Source organism: Vicugna pacos, chromosome 18, assembly GCF_048564905.1.
Source record: "Vicugna pacos chromosome 18, VicPac4, whole genome shotgun sequence".
NCBI classification, from domain to species: domain Eukaryota; kingdom Metazoa; phylum Chordata; class Mammalia; order Artiodactyla; family Camelidae; genus Vicugna; species Vicugna pacos.
Genome location: NC_133004.1, coordinates 30,111,338 through 30,131,347, shown reverse-complemented (window position 1 = coordinate 30,131,347; position 20,010 = coordinate 30,111,338). Strand labels below are relative to the sequence as shown.

Sequence of the window (20,010 nt, the reverse complement as noted above, 5' to 3'; positions counted from 1 at the left end):
TCAGCCATGAAGTCCCGCCATTTGCAACAACATGGATGGACATGGAGGCTTATCGTGCTAAGTGAAGTAAGTCAGACAGAAAGACAAATACTGTATGATATCAACAAACTAGATAATCTAACAAAAAACAAACAGACTCACAGACACAGAACAAACCAGTGGTTACCAGTGAGGAGAGCAAAGTAGGGAGGGGCAACACGGGAGTAGGGGATCAACAGTACAAACTATTAGATATAAAATAAGCTTCAGTATATACTGCACAACACAGGGAATATAGCCACTATTTTATAATAACTATAAATGGAGTATAACTTTTAAAGATTGTGAATCACTATATTGTACACCTGAAACATATAATATTGTACATTAACTATACATCAATTAAAAAAACAGTAGGAACCTAGACTGAAGTAAAGGAAAATCATCAACCTTCTTATTCTGGAAAGAGAACCTTAACAGAATGTGTTCTGTAGACTGCTATATTACAGGAATAAAAATATTTATTGTTTATGCTAATTACTAAAAACCTTAAAAATTCCCTCCTCACATTCCAGATTTATGCAGAAGGAAACAGTCTATGCAATGAAATGAACAGTGAAAAAAAAGGATAAAAATAATTGTTTTAAAAGAGAAGATAAAATACAAACATAAAATTAAAAACTAAAAAATAAAACATAAAATTATTAATTGAATTGAATGAAAAACAAATCTATGATAATAGGCTGCTTGTAAGAAGACACCACTGCCTACTACCTGCATGTCCAGTGCCAGGCAATGAGATAGGAGCTTAATAGTTATTATTTCGTTCAATCCTCAACAATTCTACAGTGTATCCCTTCCATTTTACATATGCAAATTCCGTGGCCTTAAGAGTTTTAAGAACTGGGATCAAATCAAGTCTATCTGACTTCAAAACCTATGCTGCACGGTGACACCCCATTTACGTAATGCGTACTATTTACCCGTACGCCCTCTGAAAGTACACTGAATATGATATACATCACACTGACGAGAGCGCCGGAAGGAAGACGACATTTCACTGTTACAAAGAAAATGGGGCTCAGACACGCAAAAGACACTGGAGAAATCATTTTAACCCGAGAAGACAGAAAACCATATGGCAGAAACATTTTTCTGTGTCTCACGTCCTATCTCTCCCGCCATTCTTTTCCAGGTGCTTCACGACTACTGCCCTTGTTCCCGTCTCTCTGAATCAACCTGACACACGTGTCCATGATGTCGACGTTCTGATGAACACCAAATCTTCCTCTGGCCCAGATTTTTCTTCTAAGTATTAGGCCTCTATTTCTAATTTCTTACTGGGCTTTTCCACGTTAGGCTATCCCCCAAATATCACACTCAACAAGTCTAGAATTCATTCATTATTTGACACAGCAGGCCTGCTTTGTCTCCTGCCTTTACTCTACCATTAACTGCATCACGGTCCACTCGGCTTTTCACTGAGCAAATGTTCCCCAAACACTGCAGTGTGCTCGGTGGGGCTACAGGCAGGCCAAGCACGGGCGCTGTCCTCCAGGAGTTTACATCATGTGATGGAGACAGGTCTAAATGGATACCCACACAAGACGTATCTATATATATATCAAGAGGTGCTACTTGAGCACAAAGCCTGGAGGAGGCTTCTTGGAAATGACTCTTGAGCCCAGTCTTTAAGGTACAGGGGTTGGACTGAGAGAGGCGAGAGGCACTGGAGGCAAATTACAGATAATCGTGTACACGCAGAGTAAGTTAGTTATCAAGCCTCTTTTGTCCTTAATTCTAACACTCTCTTCAGTGCATGCCCCCCTCATGTCCATTGCCCTCTTTCTCCCTCGGATTTCTTTAAGTCTTATGTGCCTCCAGATCTCCACCACTTTCATGTTTAAAATAATTTTCGGAACAAAAGTTTTTCATGGTGGCTCCATACCTACCGTCTACCTGCACCCTTCTCTTTTCTCTCATTGGTACCTTCACTTCTAGACATGCCCACACAACAGAACCCACCAGCTTGTTCTGTCTTTGAACTTTTCACACTCTCCTTGCTCTTTCTCTACTTGTTTGGTACACTTGAAGCCTCAGTTCAGATAAGTCCCTGTATAAAGCCTTTCCAGACCTGCCACACCCCTGGTTTGTTGGCCCCACTCACTCCTCCAGTGGATTTCACATTCTTATTGGATTTGTGCTAATACATGTATTAACGTTTATAGTTCCTATCACAGTGTGCTCAAGCTATTTACATGTTTATTTTTGCTACCAAACAATGAGCTCCTTCAGGGCAAGTATTTTTACTTGCTTATGTACACTCAACTGTGTGCACGTCTGTACATATGTATCTATATATTCCAAGTGACCTAGCACAGTCCTTGGAAAGCAGAAGATATTCCATTAACATCTGCTAGATGAATGGCTTAATATTATAGTAATATGAAGATGATATTTCTAAAAAAAATTTAAGAAGACAATAATACAGAATCTATATGATTAAACACACAACAAAATACATAAAGAAAATATGTCAATATATAAGAAACTGACAGAAGTCAAATTATGGTGAAAGTTTTTAACACTTGACATCAGATTAAACTGAGTAAGTGTTAAGTAGAACATTAGGACAACAAAATAATAGCAAAATACTAAATGACTGACCATCTAAAGGAGTAATTAAAAATAATAAATGTATAATCTGATCTCTATTTTGCATAATAGCATAATAAAGGTCAGTTTTTTAATAACTGATTTAATTTACTAATAAAAGCACTTTTTAATAACAAGGAAAGGTTCCAAGAGAATTTGGCTTTTAAAATATGCATTTAAAACAGAATAAAGGTCTAAATTTAGTATTCTAGCTTTTTTAAAAAGGCAAAATATAAGTATTTTTATACCATGTTTGCTGGAGTTTTGATCCAAAGATGTGTTCACAGAAATGCTGTCCACTGTAGTCCACTTCCTTAGTCTTGACTGTGGCTCTTTAATACTATTCATATCCATATTTACATTCAAGTTTGAGTTCAAGCCTAAAAATAAAATAATAATTTAAAAAACACTTTATAAAATACAGTATGTTTTCCTTGGTACCACAACTTCCATTTTCTAGAAAAACATATGCAGCTAATCTAGTGTTTTCAGTCTTGCCTAATGTTCCTTAATAAACATCATCCTGCAGACATGGAACAGCCAAATGATCACACACAGAAGCAGGGCAGGCAGAACAGACACCCTGGGCTCCTGGCCAAGGTCACACAGCAGCATGCCAGGAGAAGAGCCATGGCTAGGTTATGAGAGAGAGCAACACACACAAATCCTACATAGCTGGTCTAATACTCAACAATGTAATGGTTTCAAGCCATAAAACCATCAATACTATAACTGCATTAACTATGAAGAACTACTCTATATAATTGAATATTTAAAATTCTTTGGCAAAAAAGAGAAAAATTCTAAGGAAGCCAATATTAAAGTTTATCTAATAAAATGTAACTCTTAGCTGCTTCCCAAGAGTACCATGCATGAAGAACTATGTAAAATCACTTTTAGTTGCTAATGTTTGCTTGTAAACAACTTTCAACCGGCTAACCAGCCAAAGGATACTGTCATTTAAAACTACAAATTCCAGCTCTAATATCATACATAAGGGCAAGGCTCCCATATCCCAAGGTGCAAGTTACTTGAACTTTGCTGATGGCACACATCAGACTTAGATATTCTATTGGAACAAAGAGGAATTTCTATGTTAGATGCTGTACAGAAAACTGACCATTAAGCCAGTGTTTAAGTGTGATTGCAGGGACCACTATCAGCAGAATCATCTGAGATGCTTGTTAAAAATGAAAACTTTTCAGTGGGAGTCAGAATCTTTGTTTAACACACATCCAGGTGGTTAGTCTAAAGTTTGAAAACAAATGTTTTAAATACTTGGGGCTGAAGAGAGTTCATGTGTTACTAGGTCAAACTTAAAAACTTCAACAATACGAATTCTTTAATATCATCCCTATTTTTGGAGAGAGTAATTTAATTTGCAGCTCTCTGGACTCATGTTAGACCCCACAGTTGGCAAGTTTTTTCTCTACAGGTATGGACTGTAATTATCTCAGGCTCTATGGGTCGCCTGGTCTCAACGTCTCTATGCAACTCTGCTGTAGCACAAAAGCAGCCACAGAGAGCATCGCTGTGTTGTTTACAACATCAGGCAGCTGGCCAAACTTGACCAATAGGCTGTAGTTTGCCAGTGCCTGATTCAGACAACCACACAGGTGCTTGCATGGGTTAAGCAGATTTACTTATCAGAAAAAAGTATTTCTTGCTGTAAAGCCAGCCAGGATAGGAAATCCCTTATTTAGAAACTTATCTCCTCATTGGCCCAATTTATCTAACCAGTATGTAATCAAACAGTGAGAGCCACTTCCTCTCACTACTGAGACCTCTCAACGATGCTCGGGCACTCTCTTACTCCTACCACTATACCGTTGCCTCTGGGATGACCTGCTTCTACAGTATTCACCCACAGTAGTAACTGACAAGGGAACTGCTTCTGGGATTGCAAAGAGACTGCCAACAACCCCCAAAACTCGAAGTCCAAGCTCTGTCCTAGCTGAGGGTCCATGGCAATACCAGGGAGAGCCAAATCATGTATTAGGTTCAGCCAGAGTGAAGCAGCTGCAGGGACAACAGCAGGCCTCAAGGCCTGCCCCGAGCCCAGAACATGCTAGTTGACTGACCATCTTCAACAAAGTTGGGCTAGCAACCAACAAAGGTGGTTTACAAGAAACCATTGTAAGGGAAAGAGAGAAAGAAAAAGTAAAGGGAGTAGAGAGTGAACAATCAAAGGTCAAAAAATCAAAGGCCTTCAATTCAAAGGCATAAGAAGAAAAGGAACCTAAGGAAGAAGACATATATGCCTGAAGTTCCCAGAGGGAATAAAAGCCGGGAGCCCTAAGAAAAAAGGAGAGGGGGAAGCTACTGTAAATGCAAGAAACGAATCCCTTTTCTCACCCCTGTTTTCTACAGTTATGCCAAGTAATCACTTATAAATTACTTAAACAATAATTAAAATTTCAGCTGTGACTGCTCCCAGTTGTTACCTTAAAGTAACACTGTTCAAAACTTCTCTGGTGTGCTATTTCTAATAATTTCAGCCCTCCCCTCCCCTTTGTAACCTACAATTAAGATATCTGGGGCTTAAAAAGAAATACTATCTTTTTTCTAACCCATTTTAAACAAGCATGGAGTTTTTGAAATAGTGTGATTTTCTCGAATGGATAGAGGCCCTCCCTGAAGCATAAAGACAGGCTAAGCCTAGAAGAGGTTAAACTCTCCGAGAGGGAACAGCTGAAGAGCAGCTTGGTGTCCAGCCGAGAACAGAACTGGAAGTAAGAAAGCAGGATGTAAACCTGTGATCGCCAAGCACCACGGAATGCTTTGGCCAAGGAGAAACTCACCTATAGGGAAGTTGCTGAAAGCATTTATTGGTGACGGCCCTTTCTGCAGCTCAGGTGTAGTGTGGGGCATGACGTTTTCCAGGAAGGACTTCATGGCTGGCTGATGGAGTGACTGCTGCTGAGATGGTGGAGTCTGTTGCTTCACCAACAGGTTTGGATCAAGTTGACGAGACTGTTGCATCATCTGCTGCTGCACACTAAGCGGTCGACCCTTAAAACGACAAAATGATTGAGAAGGTTGTGGAGGAAAGTCTTGACAGACACCTTCATGCCTCTGCATTTTTTAATTCACTTCCTTTTCAGCAGGTAGGTGAACAATCACTGTATACCAGACAGTGTAACTTCTGGGCAGATGGAAGCCTTAAGAAATAGCAATTTCCATTTGACATAACATTGTAAAATGATTATAAATCAATAAAAAATGTTAAAAAAAAAACAAAAAAACAAGTGGTTTGTAAATACTCGTTAAAAAAAAAAAACAGCAATTTTCATTCTGCTTTAATAAAGCCATTTTGAATCTCTTGTTACAACGGAATCGATACAAGTTGAGTTTCAGCGTAGCAAGGGGAAGGGTCAGATCTACCTGCTGGTCTTGCTGCTGCCGGTTCCCAGAAGGCACGCTTCTCTGACTCTGCGCCCTTTGCTGCTGCGCTAACAATCGCTGGAGAGAAGATTGCAAAAAGGCTGTCAGTATCACGTCATGCTTCAGAGTGACTGTGGCAGAAGGGCCTACACAGGCATGGCTTCATCCAGTCAACACCAACATGGGCTGCCTCGTCTAATATAATCTCCTGTTTGGACTCTCTGGCCTCTAGTCATTTCTGAATTCAGTCTTCTGCTTAATCTAAACTTAGACTTGATCAGAGAGAAACCTTTTCTGATCATCCTGCCCCCATCGCCACCCCGGACACGGCTGTGCTTGCTCACACAGCACCCCGCCCGCAGACGGCAAGCTCCCCTAGGGCCACGGCTACGCCCACTGCGTTTACTGCAGTACCACCTGCACGGAGTCTAGTGTTAAGCACACAGCAGACAGGCAACAAACACATTAAATAAGGCTATCATTCCTCTTACCTGTAACTGGGAGATCTGAGAAAGCTGGTTTAGTTGGGATAGCTGGTTCAGCATGGCTACCTGTTGAGGGCCAAAGAGCGGATTCAGGCCACCGTTGTTTGGTGCATACTTCAGCAATGAAACTGGAACCTTAGGATCACAATGGTAAGTTAATAATGTTGATAAAATAATTCAAACTAACAAAATGCACTGTGCTTTTTAAATTATCAATAGAGTAATTAAATCTGTGGACTATTATGGGGGTGGAGGGGTCGTGTTCCTTCTAATCATCTTTCTTGGCTTTACTAATTTACTGTTCACATATATTTTCATGGGTTAAGTAAAAGACGGCAGAGATGAATCTTAAACTAGCCAACTTACTTTGCTATTGTCTTCCTCCCTTCAAGGTGTTTCATGAAGCAAAACAGTCAATCTTAGATTTAAATTCTCTTTTACTTTTTTTCTTCACCCTACCCATACCCTTTTGTAATTAATAGTAAATTCAGAATCAGTTGCATCTCAAAGCTGCCAATAAATACTATGATGATCAACTCGTCATCTCATCCAAATGTAAATTTATTCAAGGTTCTTTTCTAGCTAAATAGAAGACAAGGAGATTGGCATGGCAGATCACTTACCTGAGGGGAGAGTAATGGAGGAGGCACTTGAGCACGGAGATTAGGCTGAGATGAACTGAGAGGTTGTGCTGGAGGCTGCTGCATGCCCCGGGGTTGTGCTGCTGTGTTTCCAACACCAAACATACTGGGATTGCCATTCTAAGAAAACAAACAACAACCGCCGAATAACACTAGGATTCTTTAGGGACAAACATCGCATCACCACACTGTAATACTGATTTAAATACAGTAACTATATGTAAGAGAGTTCTTATTACTTATACAAATCATTCAACAGAGAGCCTAAAATACACATGTGGACTTACCTGTCTAACAGAATTCAAGTTTTGCATACCCAGCCCTGCTATGGAGCCAAGGGCCTGGTTAGGTAGTGCACTATTTGAAGGGGGAAGCTTCATGCTTTGACTGGACATAAACTGCATGTTTTGGGATTCATCTGCTACAATGCCATCCTGATTGGACAGACAGAAAGATGTGCAACACCAGCCAAGCAAACAAGTGGAAGGGAGAAATCATTGCAGGAACAGAAGAGAAGTCACATGACATTCCAGCATCAACAGGAAACAGGTAGAAAACAGAAGAGATCAGATTAGTGTTAATTCTAGAGTACATAAAAAGAACCAAATATATTTTATGGGATTAAGAGGAAAATATAAATGCAATCCCTATGCTAAATTGAGACATAACAAAGGACAATGAACTATAAACCCAGTAACAGGATTTGGCACTGGATAGTAACACTCTCTACATATTAAATATTAATGAGACAATTATGCTAATATGTGTACTGCTTTCTTAGCCACAGAGGTAAAACAAACAAACAACTTACCTTATCAAAGTAAGGACTGCGCTCCATGGAAGACTCTTTGGAAATCTGAGGCCGAGAACCAGGGCCTTTCCCGACCGTTCGATTGTAATCACCAATATTCAGGCTATGTTTATCTATCTCCATTCGTTTGTCTTGTAACATTCCTAATAAATGCAGGAGACTAGGTTATTAAGTAGGAAGACACCTTGGTGAGTTTCAGATAAATTCACGGTAGAAAGCAAAATACTTCCAAGCTGAAATGACTTCTGCCTTGACAGGGACATGTGGAAGACGCACTAGCATTTAAGAGCTCGTGCATTCCTTACAAGTAAAAAACAGGGTTTAGCAGATACTGCTATTTTACTAAGCCAGTTAACTTAAAAAAAGACTAGTAAAGAGGAGGTTAAGCCATCTTTGGTTCTCTCTCTAATCTGCTCAATTTTATAATAAAAACATAGCTTCCAGTAACAAATGACAAAAACAGTATCACGAGAAACCTCCATTGAGTAGATGCTTGCCATGTGCCAGGTACTGTTCTGAACGCGTGTTCTAATTTAATCGTGGGAACTACTATTATCACCCCCATTTAGCAGACCAGGAAATGTCTCCCTCTCTCTCAGGGCTTGCTCTGCTCTCCGCATTTTGACTTCTCTGCAATAAATACGACCTTCTCTCATGGAAACTCCCAGTCCTGCAAAACTCTGCTCAAAACAGCCACCTTCCAAGCTACCACCCTACTTAAATGGTTTAAAAGTGGACACCGCTCTCTGCCTTCACATCCTTAACATACGCCTCTTCTGGTTTCTCCTCTCTCCACAGCTGAGCCCACTTCTTTGTGTTTCTTTAATGTTGGGACATACTCAGTATGTTCAAGGTCTTTCAACTATCTTTCTAAAACCTGTTTCCCTTAGATTTATTCATTACCAAGGTAGCAACAATCCCTCCTCCCAAAGTAGAGAAGGAGAGAGGGGGAGGGGGAGGGGGAGAGGGAGAGAGAGAGAGAGAGGGAGAGAGAGAGAGTGTGTGTGTGTGTGTGTGTGTGTGTGTGTGTGTGTCTCCTGGGGATTGAACCCAGGACCTCATGCATGCTAAGCACGCTCTCTACTATTGAGCTATACCCTCCACCTTCATAGCAACTTTAAACTCAGTATCTTATCTATCAAATCTGTTACTCCTACTATATTTCTTATCTCAGCTAATAGTCAGTTACTGATTTACTGTCTCTCAGCTCCAAATTCACCCTTTCTGACTGCTCCGTGAAAATGTATCTAGACTCTTCAAACTTTTCCCTTTGCCAGTTGGCACTGAGGCTTTGTCAAGAGGGCACTGGTAAGACACTGAAGGCGGAAGCCCTGCTTCCTGGGCCAAAGAGCTGCTGGTGGCTTTGGCAATGTTCCCAGCATCTCCTGAGCCCTACTCCTGCAGCGCAGGTGTAGGCCTCACTCAGGCCAGCTTCTCCCAGCATTCTCACACACCCACAAGCAGCTTTGTAGCAGTGTCGCTGGTGAGACATCTCTCCATGAACAGCTTTTCTAAGCACCCCAGAAGGATAGATTTCTAGCCAGTTCCAACAGCACAGCATCACAGAGACTTCTCTGCCCTTCAGTGAGCCATGGAGGAGGTGGCAGAGCTTTGACCTCACAGGAATAGACACATATTTGGACATGATGTTCTTTCCTGCCTGTAAAGCTTCTGCCATCCACGGTCTCAGAGAAGGCCTTATTCATGGCACTCCTCACAGCACTGTGTCTGATCAAGGAACTCACTTCACAGCAAAAGAAGTATAGTAATTGGTCTTACCACACACAGCCATTACCCCAAAGTAGCTAGCTAAACTGACAGGTACCACTGCTTACTGAAGACTCAGTTACAACGTAGCTGGAAGACAACATCCTAAAACAATGGGCTTCTTACAGGATGCATTAGGAATCAAAATGTGAAAGTAGGACTGGTTTCTCCCACTATTACACCCAATAAATGAGCTGCTTAGAGAATTCTTACTTCCTATTCCAGCAGGTCTGTAGGTTTAGAGATCTTAGCCCTCAAGAGAGAAAAATGCGCCCACCACAAGACACGATGGTTCCCCTGAACTGGAAGAAAACTGCCCCAGGGCATTCTGCACTCCTCACTCCCCTGGACAAGCAGGCAAAAGGGGGGCTGGCCTGCTGGCTGCAGGGACTGACTCTGATTACCAAGGGGAAACCAGTTTCTTGACACAAAATGAAGGCAGTGAAGACCCTGCAACCCGAGGGGTAGGTGGATGCGTCTTAGTAACTCCGTGCCCAGTGGCAAAGGTTAATGAAAAACTACCGCAGCCAAGAAGGGCAAGATGGCCGAGGGCTCAGAGCCTTCAGGAATGCAGGTTTCGGTCACTCCGCCAGCAAAAGAACCCAGAGCAGCTGAGGTGCTGGCCGACAGTAGGGAAGTACGGAACGGGGAGGGAAGGAAGGCAGACAGAGGTGCCAGTGACAGCACGTGACCAATGACAGCAATAAGGATGGCAGCAGTTCTGTATGTGATTTATTTTGTTACATGAATGTGATTATCTGTCTGGCCAACCGTTACCTTCCTTCTCTTTCCTATTTTCATTTTATTCACAAACTGTTGAAAGCTAACTTTATAATTTAGTCTTGAGGTAGCTTCTTATATCTGCTTTCATATATTTATATATCCTTGAGAGTTCTTATTACCTCTTCCCTAGTAAACCCCTCGTTACGCTAATAGTAACTCTTTATATTGAACATTCCCTGCTCAAGTTGCTGTAGAGATGCTCCCTTCTGCATGGACGCAGACTAACACAGCAGCACTGCCGCCTACTGAACTGTCTAGGCAAGAAAGCTGGAATCATCTCTGATCACACCCTCACCCTCATCCCCCGTAACAAATCAGTTCAAACTGGTTATTGACTTTCATTGATTCTAATGCCTGTATTTCCACTGAATTAAGATTCTCCCCATCTACTGTCTTAGTTTAGAGCTTTGAAAATTCTCACTGGCTACTGCAACAAATCTCTAACTGGCTTCGCTATGTTTGCTATCTTTTAGTCATCTTCTGCTGCTAATGTTTTCTATCTCAAGATATTTTCAGTGATTATTCATGATTATTTTTTCTAAAACATAAGTCCAAATCATTCCATTCTCCTGTCTAAAATTCTTTAATTTCATACTTTCAGAATAAAGTTCAAACCCCCAAGTTCCTCATGAACCCTAGCTAGTTTTCTAGCATCTTCACCTAGGTAAAGCTTTTACCATCACCACACTCCTACCACCACATCCAGTTTTCATTTCCTCTTCCATTTCACAGAACTACCCGCCATTTCCCCAACATGGCTTAAGATCTCTCTATCGTGTATGGGCCTTGTACACACTGTTTCCTAAATTAAGAAGACTCTGTCACCCCACCTGGGTAATTCACTCCTGACAGGACAAGACTTAAGGTAACCACAGGTTAACTTCATCCCTGCCTTAGATGTGTCCAGTGCTTTACACTTCAAAAGGCACGCTCGCTCATACAATCCCCACATTCTAACGCCTGCTGGAGAGAACAGGAGCACTGCAACAGAAGCCCAGCCTCCCTCTCCTGCTGTAGGTCAGTGCTCTCTTAGTAGGATCATGTCACAGATACGTTTCTCCATCAATGATGAAGACAAACTCAAGCTGGTTTAATTTTTTCTTACCTCCAGAAAGGTCCATCTTATTGCTCTGTACATTTTCTTCTGGTGAATCTCTCTGAAGAAAGAAAAAGGAGCATGTTAGCAGTCCTTAGTTTATCAATGAAAATAAGTTAAAAGCAAAGAATTTTTCTTTATTTCCTTATTTATGAAATTCAAGTGGATCATAAAACCTCATTTTTCACTGCCTAATATAGTAAATTAAAAAAAATAAGATGTGATGTTTTTAGCTAAAACTATAAAAGTAAAGAAGACTTCATGGTTGACTTTATTCTAAAATCAGCAATTCACAAGGACTTGAAGAGTAATTTGTTAAGAAAACAAAAAAAAGGAAATTAGGGTAAGTTTATGGACCACATTAAAACACGAGGAGGTGTTAGGAAAACACACTTACCGAAAAACTGATATTTGAAAACTGTTTAACAAATGGATTTATCCATGCTTCTTCTTGTTTGTTTCCACCTTTCATCATTCCCTTTGTAAAATAAAAGAGTAGAAAGATGCCATGGCCATCTCTATTTATCTGAGTATACTGATGGATTAATAAATTTCAAGACAATTCCCAACTCTCATTTTTAGCCAGTAATTTAAACTCCAACCAACTCTTCAGAGTTGTTAATAATTAACAATCAACTTATTTGATTTTCAACTTCCTTTGCTCCAGTCCTCTGGTATAGCTGTAACATACAGAAAAATCTCTAAAGGCAAGCAGTCAGAAGGAAAAGACAGAAGCATGGGCCTTGATGACGTCCACTGAATAATGGAGAACTTGCTCATCAGACAGTTTCCAATCTACATATGAACTGTGTTCTAAAAGATTAAATAATAATTTGGATTTGGAGAATTCTCATACTAAACCAAAGTAAAAATAGTCATTAGGCTCTCAGATTAATCCCAAGAAACCAATTTGACCCATAATTTAATTATGCTATTTGCACTGTACTGAAAAAAAATTGTATGTTTCCATATGAAAGAAGATTTAAAAATTCCAATTTATGTTGCCAAGAACACAATATTCCCAGCAGCAGCTAAAGCTGGGATTCCTCCTGGTGTTGGCTTTCTGTGGCTGGTTGGGGTACAGGAGGTACAGAAACTACTTAGGAGACATGAGTTGAGACTAAATGGTCCATGATTAGGAGTCTGGAAGACAAGGAGACTGGAAGCCATAGAGACCAAGGCCTCCATTAACGTGAGAATCGTAGGACTGTTCTCAGTTCGTTGCCTTAATTTCCCTTTCCCGTTGCTACTACCTGTTCCTTCTGACTGTCGAAAAGAACACAGCTTCATAATTTCCCCCTAAATGCAGGTCTCTGAAGCAAGCGTCTAACCCTTTCCGAGGTTTCTCCAGTCATCTTTGATTCGTTTTCCTCTTCCACCCCCACCCCACACCTGACTGGTGGCCAAGGCCTTCTGTCTCTTCTATTCCTAATGTCTCTCAAAATCAGTCCCTTCTACTACATATCCATTCTTGCTTCTCAGTTCAGGCTGTCCTTTCTAAGCCGAATGAATGCAGAAGTTTCCTAACTTAGATCTCTAACTAGGTCTCTCCTCTGCTGTACGTTATCTTTCATATTATAATTGGTTAGCTTTCTTTAAAGAAAAAAAAAAAAACAAAAACCCAACCAAACTGACCCTGCTTTCTATTCAGTCTGATTGGCTCCATATTTCATACAAAATAAAGTTCAGATTCTCTGGCATGGCACTGAAAACATTATCTGCTATTAATCTAACTACAGAGCCAGATCTCATCGCCTCTTCCCATAAATCCTGCATTTCTAGTTATGTCAGGCTACCACTTTCCTTAACACATCCCACCCCCAGTCACCTTTCAAACTCCAGCTGTCCCTCCTTAGAGCACTCCAGCACCCCATGCTAGACTCCGAGCTCCTTGAAGCTATGCTCACATCCTAGTGTTTCTGAACCCCCAGCACCAAGCACAGTACCTGGCACACAGCAGAGGCTAAGTAAATATTTGCAGTTGGCTTTCTAAAAGATTTTTTACTAGTAGAAACAAAGGAGAAAGAGTAAAAAGGCTACACACCCTTTCCCTTCTCCTTTTTTTGCCACTCAGACCCTGTAAGGAAAGACAAAGTCACAAAACAGCATGGTCCAGTGGGAAGAACACAGGGTTTGGAATTGGAAGACCTAAACTTAAGTCCTTGCTCTGTCACTTACTAGTTATGCAACTTTGGGCAAGTCACCACTTTCTGCAGGCTCAAATCCCTCATCAGTTCTCTATCTCAGAAGGTTATGAGGGTCAAATGATTTATGTAAAATATGGGAAAGCACTTCATAAGCTATATGGTGAGGCAATAGGCAAATTCAGCCAAGAGAAAAAATTTTAAAAATAAAAACAGCAGGTCCTAGACTTAGAATCCCAGGATTAAAAGGGAGGGAACTTGGCAGTGAGCTAGCTGAGCTACTGGATATTTAACTTACAAGGTCCCTCAAACAGCAACTGTTCTCAAATGTGGTAAGGAGGATGTATTAACAATCCCCTGGGGGACCAGGCACATACTTTGAAAATGGTCCCCAGGAAAATCTGACACCAGTGTTCTCAAACCTGGCTGTGCATCAGAAACATTTGGAGAGCTTGTTTAGGACAAAACACTTGGTCTAGTTTCCAAAACCACAGTATGCTTAGGGTACAAGAAGCTATACTTTTAACAAATGTCATACAATTCTGATGTACAGCCAGGTTTGGGATAAGATTTGTCCACATAGAAAAGCAAAACCAAAATCGACTTGTTCCTAGGGATTTTTGTCATAGGACCTTTTGGGGTGGAGAAGGGACAAAAATGGGGGACGAAAAAGGAGGATGGTGACTCTGGGCAATGGGGAGGTCGGGGACTCCAGGTGAGGAGGTGGAATGGGAGATGAACTGGCAGTGGGATGGAGAGTCAACATGGAGATTTGCCCTTCTCTTCGTCCTCGTCATGCAGGCAGCACCCTGGGGGAAGGGGCTGTCCCAGGCAGCACTGGTGGAGGCGGAGGAGGAGAGAAATCCCAAGCCGCAGCAATGGGGAGAAAGGGGGCTCCTGTGGCCTTCCACTTTTCCTAGGTGGCTGCCTGTACAGGAGGCTACACCTGAGTCGGGGACGGCCTGGACTGTACTGATTGCCATAAAGGGGCAGCAGGACATTCATTTTCTATGGGTAAACTACCTTTGGAATTTAAAGTTTCAAGGGCTTTGCCCTTGAAATGTTTACCTTCGATGACATTTTCTTTGTATATGGTGGCCAATTTAAAGATGAGTTAAGCTCTTGAGATGAATTACTATTCCACATTCCAATTTCTACATCCTCTTCCTCTTCCCAGCCAGTGGGGCGATTTCCAGGCAGTGGCATATCATCACCACACCAACCATCTTGCATAGATTTTGGCCCTGATTGTGGATTTGCGATAAAGAGAAACAAGCTTTAATCAAACAATTCTTTCTAGAGAATGAACATTAATTAAGGGGGCAGAGTAAAGGGGTGGGAGGTGGGGGGCAGAACCTAAAAATCTCTCATTTATTTCTCTTCCCAGATTTCCAAGGCAAGAATGTTATGTTACATACTGAGTTACAGTTATATTCAGCAAGAATTTATTTTATTACAATTGTCAATAAAACACCTCTCATGCTTTTACAAGTCAGAGGGTTCCTAAACATGGGGCAATGATGGCATTCTTGTTCTATCACTTAACAAGCTGCATCGTGACACACAGGGTCAAGAGGAGGGTTAATGGAATTTTTTAAAATTAATTCTAATATATACCTTCAAGGAGAATGGCCAAAAAGTTTTTGCAAGTCATAAGTAGAAAGTATCTTATCTCTACACTCAGCCTTTGGAATTCCTATGGGGATAGTAACAATGTTCATCTGAATATTGGGGGTCCTTCCTGAACTTCGCTCATTTTCTGTATAATATTCAAGGAGTCGTCTGGAACCTGCACTAGACAGTCTGGGTATGTGTCCCCATGGCTACTACATTCAGTCTCTCATGTGGGAGAGCATGAAAACTGCTTGGCTATCTCTAGATAATCCAATTTGGTAGAATATAATTTAGATGGGGTGATTATTATTGTATTATATACAAATCATTAAGAGTTACACACTTCAAAGAAAAATAAGAGGAAAATTCAGAAAGATAAAAGAGCAAACAATGTTAACAAATACACAGAACCAAATAGTCAGATCACCCAGCATAATAGATGGATACATTATTAATGACATAAACATTATCCAATTACTTAATTATAGTCAATGAGGTTATCACCGCTACACAAGGGGAACAAGGAATTATCAGTAACTTACCAGATTTGCTTAACGCTTGCGGACCAACAGAGCCGGAGCCCCACGCGGATGTGCTGGACGCTGCAGCAATGGGTTCCCCCCAGCTGGGACCACTGTCTGTGGGCTTACCCCATGCCGAAGTGCCATTATCCACAGTTGTGGCTGGAGCAGAAGTCTCCCCCCAGGGCTCACCCCAGCCTTTAGAGAGTGTGGGGAAAGAAGTCATCAGCATATGGTAGGGGCAGTAAGGGAACAAAAGAGGAGGACCTTCACTTTTATGTATTAAATAAACATGCTGTGATGGGCACAAAGGGTGGCACCTGTCTTCCATAAAAAAGACAAATAACTTCCCATTACTATAATTTAACTTAACGATATGAGTTTTTTCACCCCTTTCATAATTGCCTCTGGGTGTACAGCAGATTCTTCTGAATACCCTTAACCATGGCAAGTCACCCTCCTTTGAAGATGAATTTAATTCCTGGAAGTCAAGTCACTCTGAGCCAAACCTAGTGAATTAATAAAGCAGGTGATCAAGCTGAGAAATAGTATGTGTATAAAATTTTTACCATAAGTACAACCTTCCAACATCACTGTTCTGGAAAAACAATTTACTATAAGACTAATAATAGGTAGGTATCCTACTTTTATACATGCTGGACAGCCGATGCGTCTTAAAAAGTTTTGTATTAGGTTGTCCAAAGCCAAGCCAAGGCAAGCCATCAACCTCCTGTTTAAAAGAACCAACCAAAACAGCCTTCCCCTTAAGATACATACCTGTTTCTTCTAAGAATTAAACCTAAATTCTTAAACAATACTCAGAAAAAATTAGGTGCTAAAAGGTTAGTTCATGGAAACACTTCTGTCTCTACATACAATGAGGCTAGTCAGTAAAACCTGCACGAGCCGAGACAGAGCAACCCCATGGCACCTACTGGAAAACGTCACTGCCAAGCCCATCTGCAGAGGGCAGGAATCAGCTCCTCACTGTAGGAGGAAACTGCAATGTACTACAAACGTACTAACAAATGTTTTAAGCAAAAACACAGACATGCTCTACCCAACAGACCTGGATTTCATCCCTGTTTAAATAAATGCCTTCTAAGGCCAAACATGGTACCTGGTTTTTAGTGAGTATTGTGTTTAGATACTTGTTTCATTTGGGGGATATTTTAGTTAGATAATAAAACCAACATGCAACGGCTTGACTCAGAAGAACTGAGGTGCACAGCAGCCCCACTTGACATCACTTTAATTCCATCTGCCTTCTCTAGCATTCCCGATAGAGAACGGCATACGTGGAATTCACAACCAATACTGACAGCCAAAGGCAGAGCTCTGTTCCCTGACTGTAAACACCTTCCCAATAAACTTCTCCTGGATTAGAGTAAAAAAGCAGCTCCGTGTGCACATCCAAATACTTTGTTAAACCAATCTTAGAATAACAGTACACTGAAACAAGGCTCACAGTACTGGGAAGTGTTCTGTAATGCAATCAACCAGACTCCACAAAATAAAAACTCACCGGAGCCACCGCTTGCCTCTTTGTTTGAGATGGCACTTGCAGATGGTAGCAACTGATGTACCTGTGCTTGCTGGTCTGAACGGCTGCTGCCATTTGGGACATTTTTGTTCCACATGTTCACATTTTTGTAGTTGTATTTGCTTGGATCTCCCCAAGCTGAAGTTCCATCATCAATCTCCATTTTGCGACGTATGGATTCTGGGGATGGTTCCTCCCAGCCTGTGGGCTCTTCTTCTTTTGCTGGGGCTGGTATAGGTCCTCCCAGCCAGCCTGTACCAGGAGGTTTGCCTGCAGCTGGCGGGATTCCCCAAGATCCGACCATGTCTTGTTGCTTGTTCCAGTCTGGAGAACTGACTGGCTTCGACGAATCTCCCCAACCTAGAGACTGACTAGACTTTGGAGGGTCTCCCCATCCCTGGGAAGGGTTCGGTTTAGAAGATTCATCCCATCCTGATGAATTATTTGGATTTATGTTATTTCCCCAAGTAAAGGAACTCGTTTTACCAAGTTCGTTCCAACCAGAAACGGACCTGTCACTGTCACTACCTCCTGAGCTAGACTTCTTATTAGCCTCACCCCAATGGTTACTCCTTGAAGCTTCTCCCCAGTTATCACTGGCGGAAACGGACCACCCTTGGTTTGATTTTTGTCCATCACCCCATCCCTGTTTGCTCTTTTGCGAATCATTCCATGCAGACTTCTCTTCTTTGCAATTCCCCCACTGATTGCTCTTGACCATTCCTGTAGCAGCAGAGTCATCCTCCCATCCCCCCTGGCAGTTTGAGCCTTTGGAATCTCCCCACCTCAGAGCAGGTTTGGGATCTCCCCACCCCGATACAGATGAGGTATCGTTACTGTTAGGGCTAGTCTTGTCTATACACGCCCCTGAGTTAAAAGTCTGTGTTGCAGAGCTTCCCCAGGCCTCTGTCCCATTGTCAGTCTTTCTCTCCCCTCTAGGTGATGTTTCAGTATCCCAGGCAGTATTCTGCTTAATAGGAGTCTGTCCCCAACCAGAGTTGGACAGGACACGTGGATCCAAGTCAGTTCTGTTTACAATGCTTTGGAGTAATGTGTGCTGATCAATTTTTCTTCTATCTCTACTCTGATTTTCCCCAGTTACTTTTTCCTCAAGGCGTCCAGTGCTTTCTGTACTACCTTCACTCTCCACTGTACCTCCTGTTTTGGCCCACACGCTGCTTTGCTCATTTGTCTGAGATGCGGCAGAACCCTGATCCTCTTCCTCAGTAGATTTCCATCCGTTTGTAAACTTCTTACCATTGCCATTTGCACTGTCACTGGAATGCTGATTGCTAGGCAGTTTGTTCCATTCCACGCTGGGTATGTTAGTGCCAGTGTTTTGTGCAGGAGCTCCCCATCCTCTTCGACTTCCTCCAGAATTTGCACCATTTCCATTTCCCCATGATGCACTCTGGGAATTTGCTGCCCCAGACTCCCACACACCTCCTCCTTTATTTGTGTTAACTTGAAAGTTAGTGCCCATAGGCCCATTTATGCCAGGCTGCATTAGAGTTGCATTCACAGTGTCACCATTAGCTTGGCCATTCGGGCTTGCACATTTGTCTCCAGAGTAATTAGAACCATAGGCACCCCACGTAGTACCATAAGAGCCCCCACTTCTTGACTCTCCGTTGCTAAGGTGAGAAAGGGAAGTGCCGTTCATAACCGACGGAGCCTGTATCTGAGGATGGTTCATTGTGCTCACACGCCAGGCCCCTGTACTACTAGGCAGCTCGTTATTCTGCACTGAACCGGAGTTTGGTAAACTAGAGGTCATAAAGTTAGTAGTGTTATTTGGTCCAGTCATTTCAGTGGTGATATTCTGAGGTTGACCACTGAATGAAACCTTCTGTGTACCACTTACTTCAGATTCACAAGTTTCCTGAAGGCTTCCCCAGGTGCCGTGGGAGGAAGAACCGCCCACTTTAGAGTTAATACTCTGATTGTTAGGCATCTGGCCTAAGGGACTGCACTGAACATTGACGCCAGAACTACCACTCCCTACGGGCCCTTTCAGGGCGAGTCCGTTGTTCTCTAATACTGGCCAGGCACCATGGTTGCTAGCTGAATTCAAAGTGCTTGGATTTAACCCTCCATTTGATGAAGAACTTACAGTGCCCCAAGCATTCATTCTACCGTTGCTACTTTCTGATTTGCTTTCAGGAGCATCCACAGAGACCTGACATGTGCTTATTATGGCTCCATGGGAAAAACCCCACGGCCCAGGACTACTTCCATGGCCCACGTTATTGCTGCTGCTACCAACCACAAACTTGTTTTGGGATCCGAGTCCAGTGCTGTTCCGAAGGCCATCTTTTTCACCACCTGTGCTCCCTGAAGCCATGATAGTGATGTTTCGCTCTGATTCAGAACTGGAGGCAGAATCAGCATCCATGCATTCTGAAGCCACCTCTGGATCACTGCCAGGGACTGAGGGCCATGCTTCTGCTTCAGGGGAGTCGTTTACAGCAGCATCCTTACAGTTTGTGCTACAGTCGCTCGTAGAAGACACAGGTTCCTGCTGCGAATTCTCATAATGGGATCCTGAAGTATTGTGGTTTATATCTAGAATAAAGGAGAAGCACAA

The 20,010-nt window shown here is 42.1% G+C and overlaps 1 protein-coding gene across 6 annotated transcripts in view; it reads right to left on the bottom strand.

Moving 5' to 3' along the window:
* The window catches only part of TNRC6A (trinucleotide repeat containing adaptor 6A), an 89,262-nt gene that overhangs the window by 15,127 nt on the left and 54,125 nt on the right, over positions 1-20,010 (bottom strand). For 5 of the 6 annotated variants that reach the window (XR_012061172.1, XM_072942798.1, XM_072942800.1 and 2 more), the window contains 12 exons: positions 17,406-19,988; positions 15,902-16,078; positions 14,814-14,989; positions 13,646-13,678; positions 11,999-12,079; positions 11,611-11,662; positions 7,956-8,098; positions 7,127-7,264; positions 6,510-6,638; positions 6,019-6,096; positions 5,436-5,646; positions 2,883-3,014 (listed from right to left, as the gene is read on the bottom strand). Coding sequence is in view for 5 of the 6 variants with exons in the window: in XM_072942798.1 (XP_072798899.1) it covers positions 2,883-3,014; positions 5,436-5,646; positions 6,019-6,096; positions 6,510-6,638; positions 7,127-7,264; positions 7,956-8,098; positions 11,611-11,662; positions 11,999-12,079; positions 13,646-13,678; positions 14,814-14,989; positions 15,902-16,078; positions 17,406-19,988 (3,933 nt within the window). In the remaining variant the exon portion in view is untranslated. The remainder of the gene's footprint in view (positions 1-2,882; positions 3,015-5,435; positions 5,647-6,018; positions 6,097-6,509; positions 6,639-7,126; positions 7,265-7,955; positions 8,099-11,610; positions 11,663-11,998; positions 12,080-13,645; positions 13,679-14,813; positions 14,990-15,901; positions 16,079-17,405; positions 19,989-20,010) is intronic. The other variant, XM_072942799.1, reaches the window with a different exon arrangement.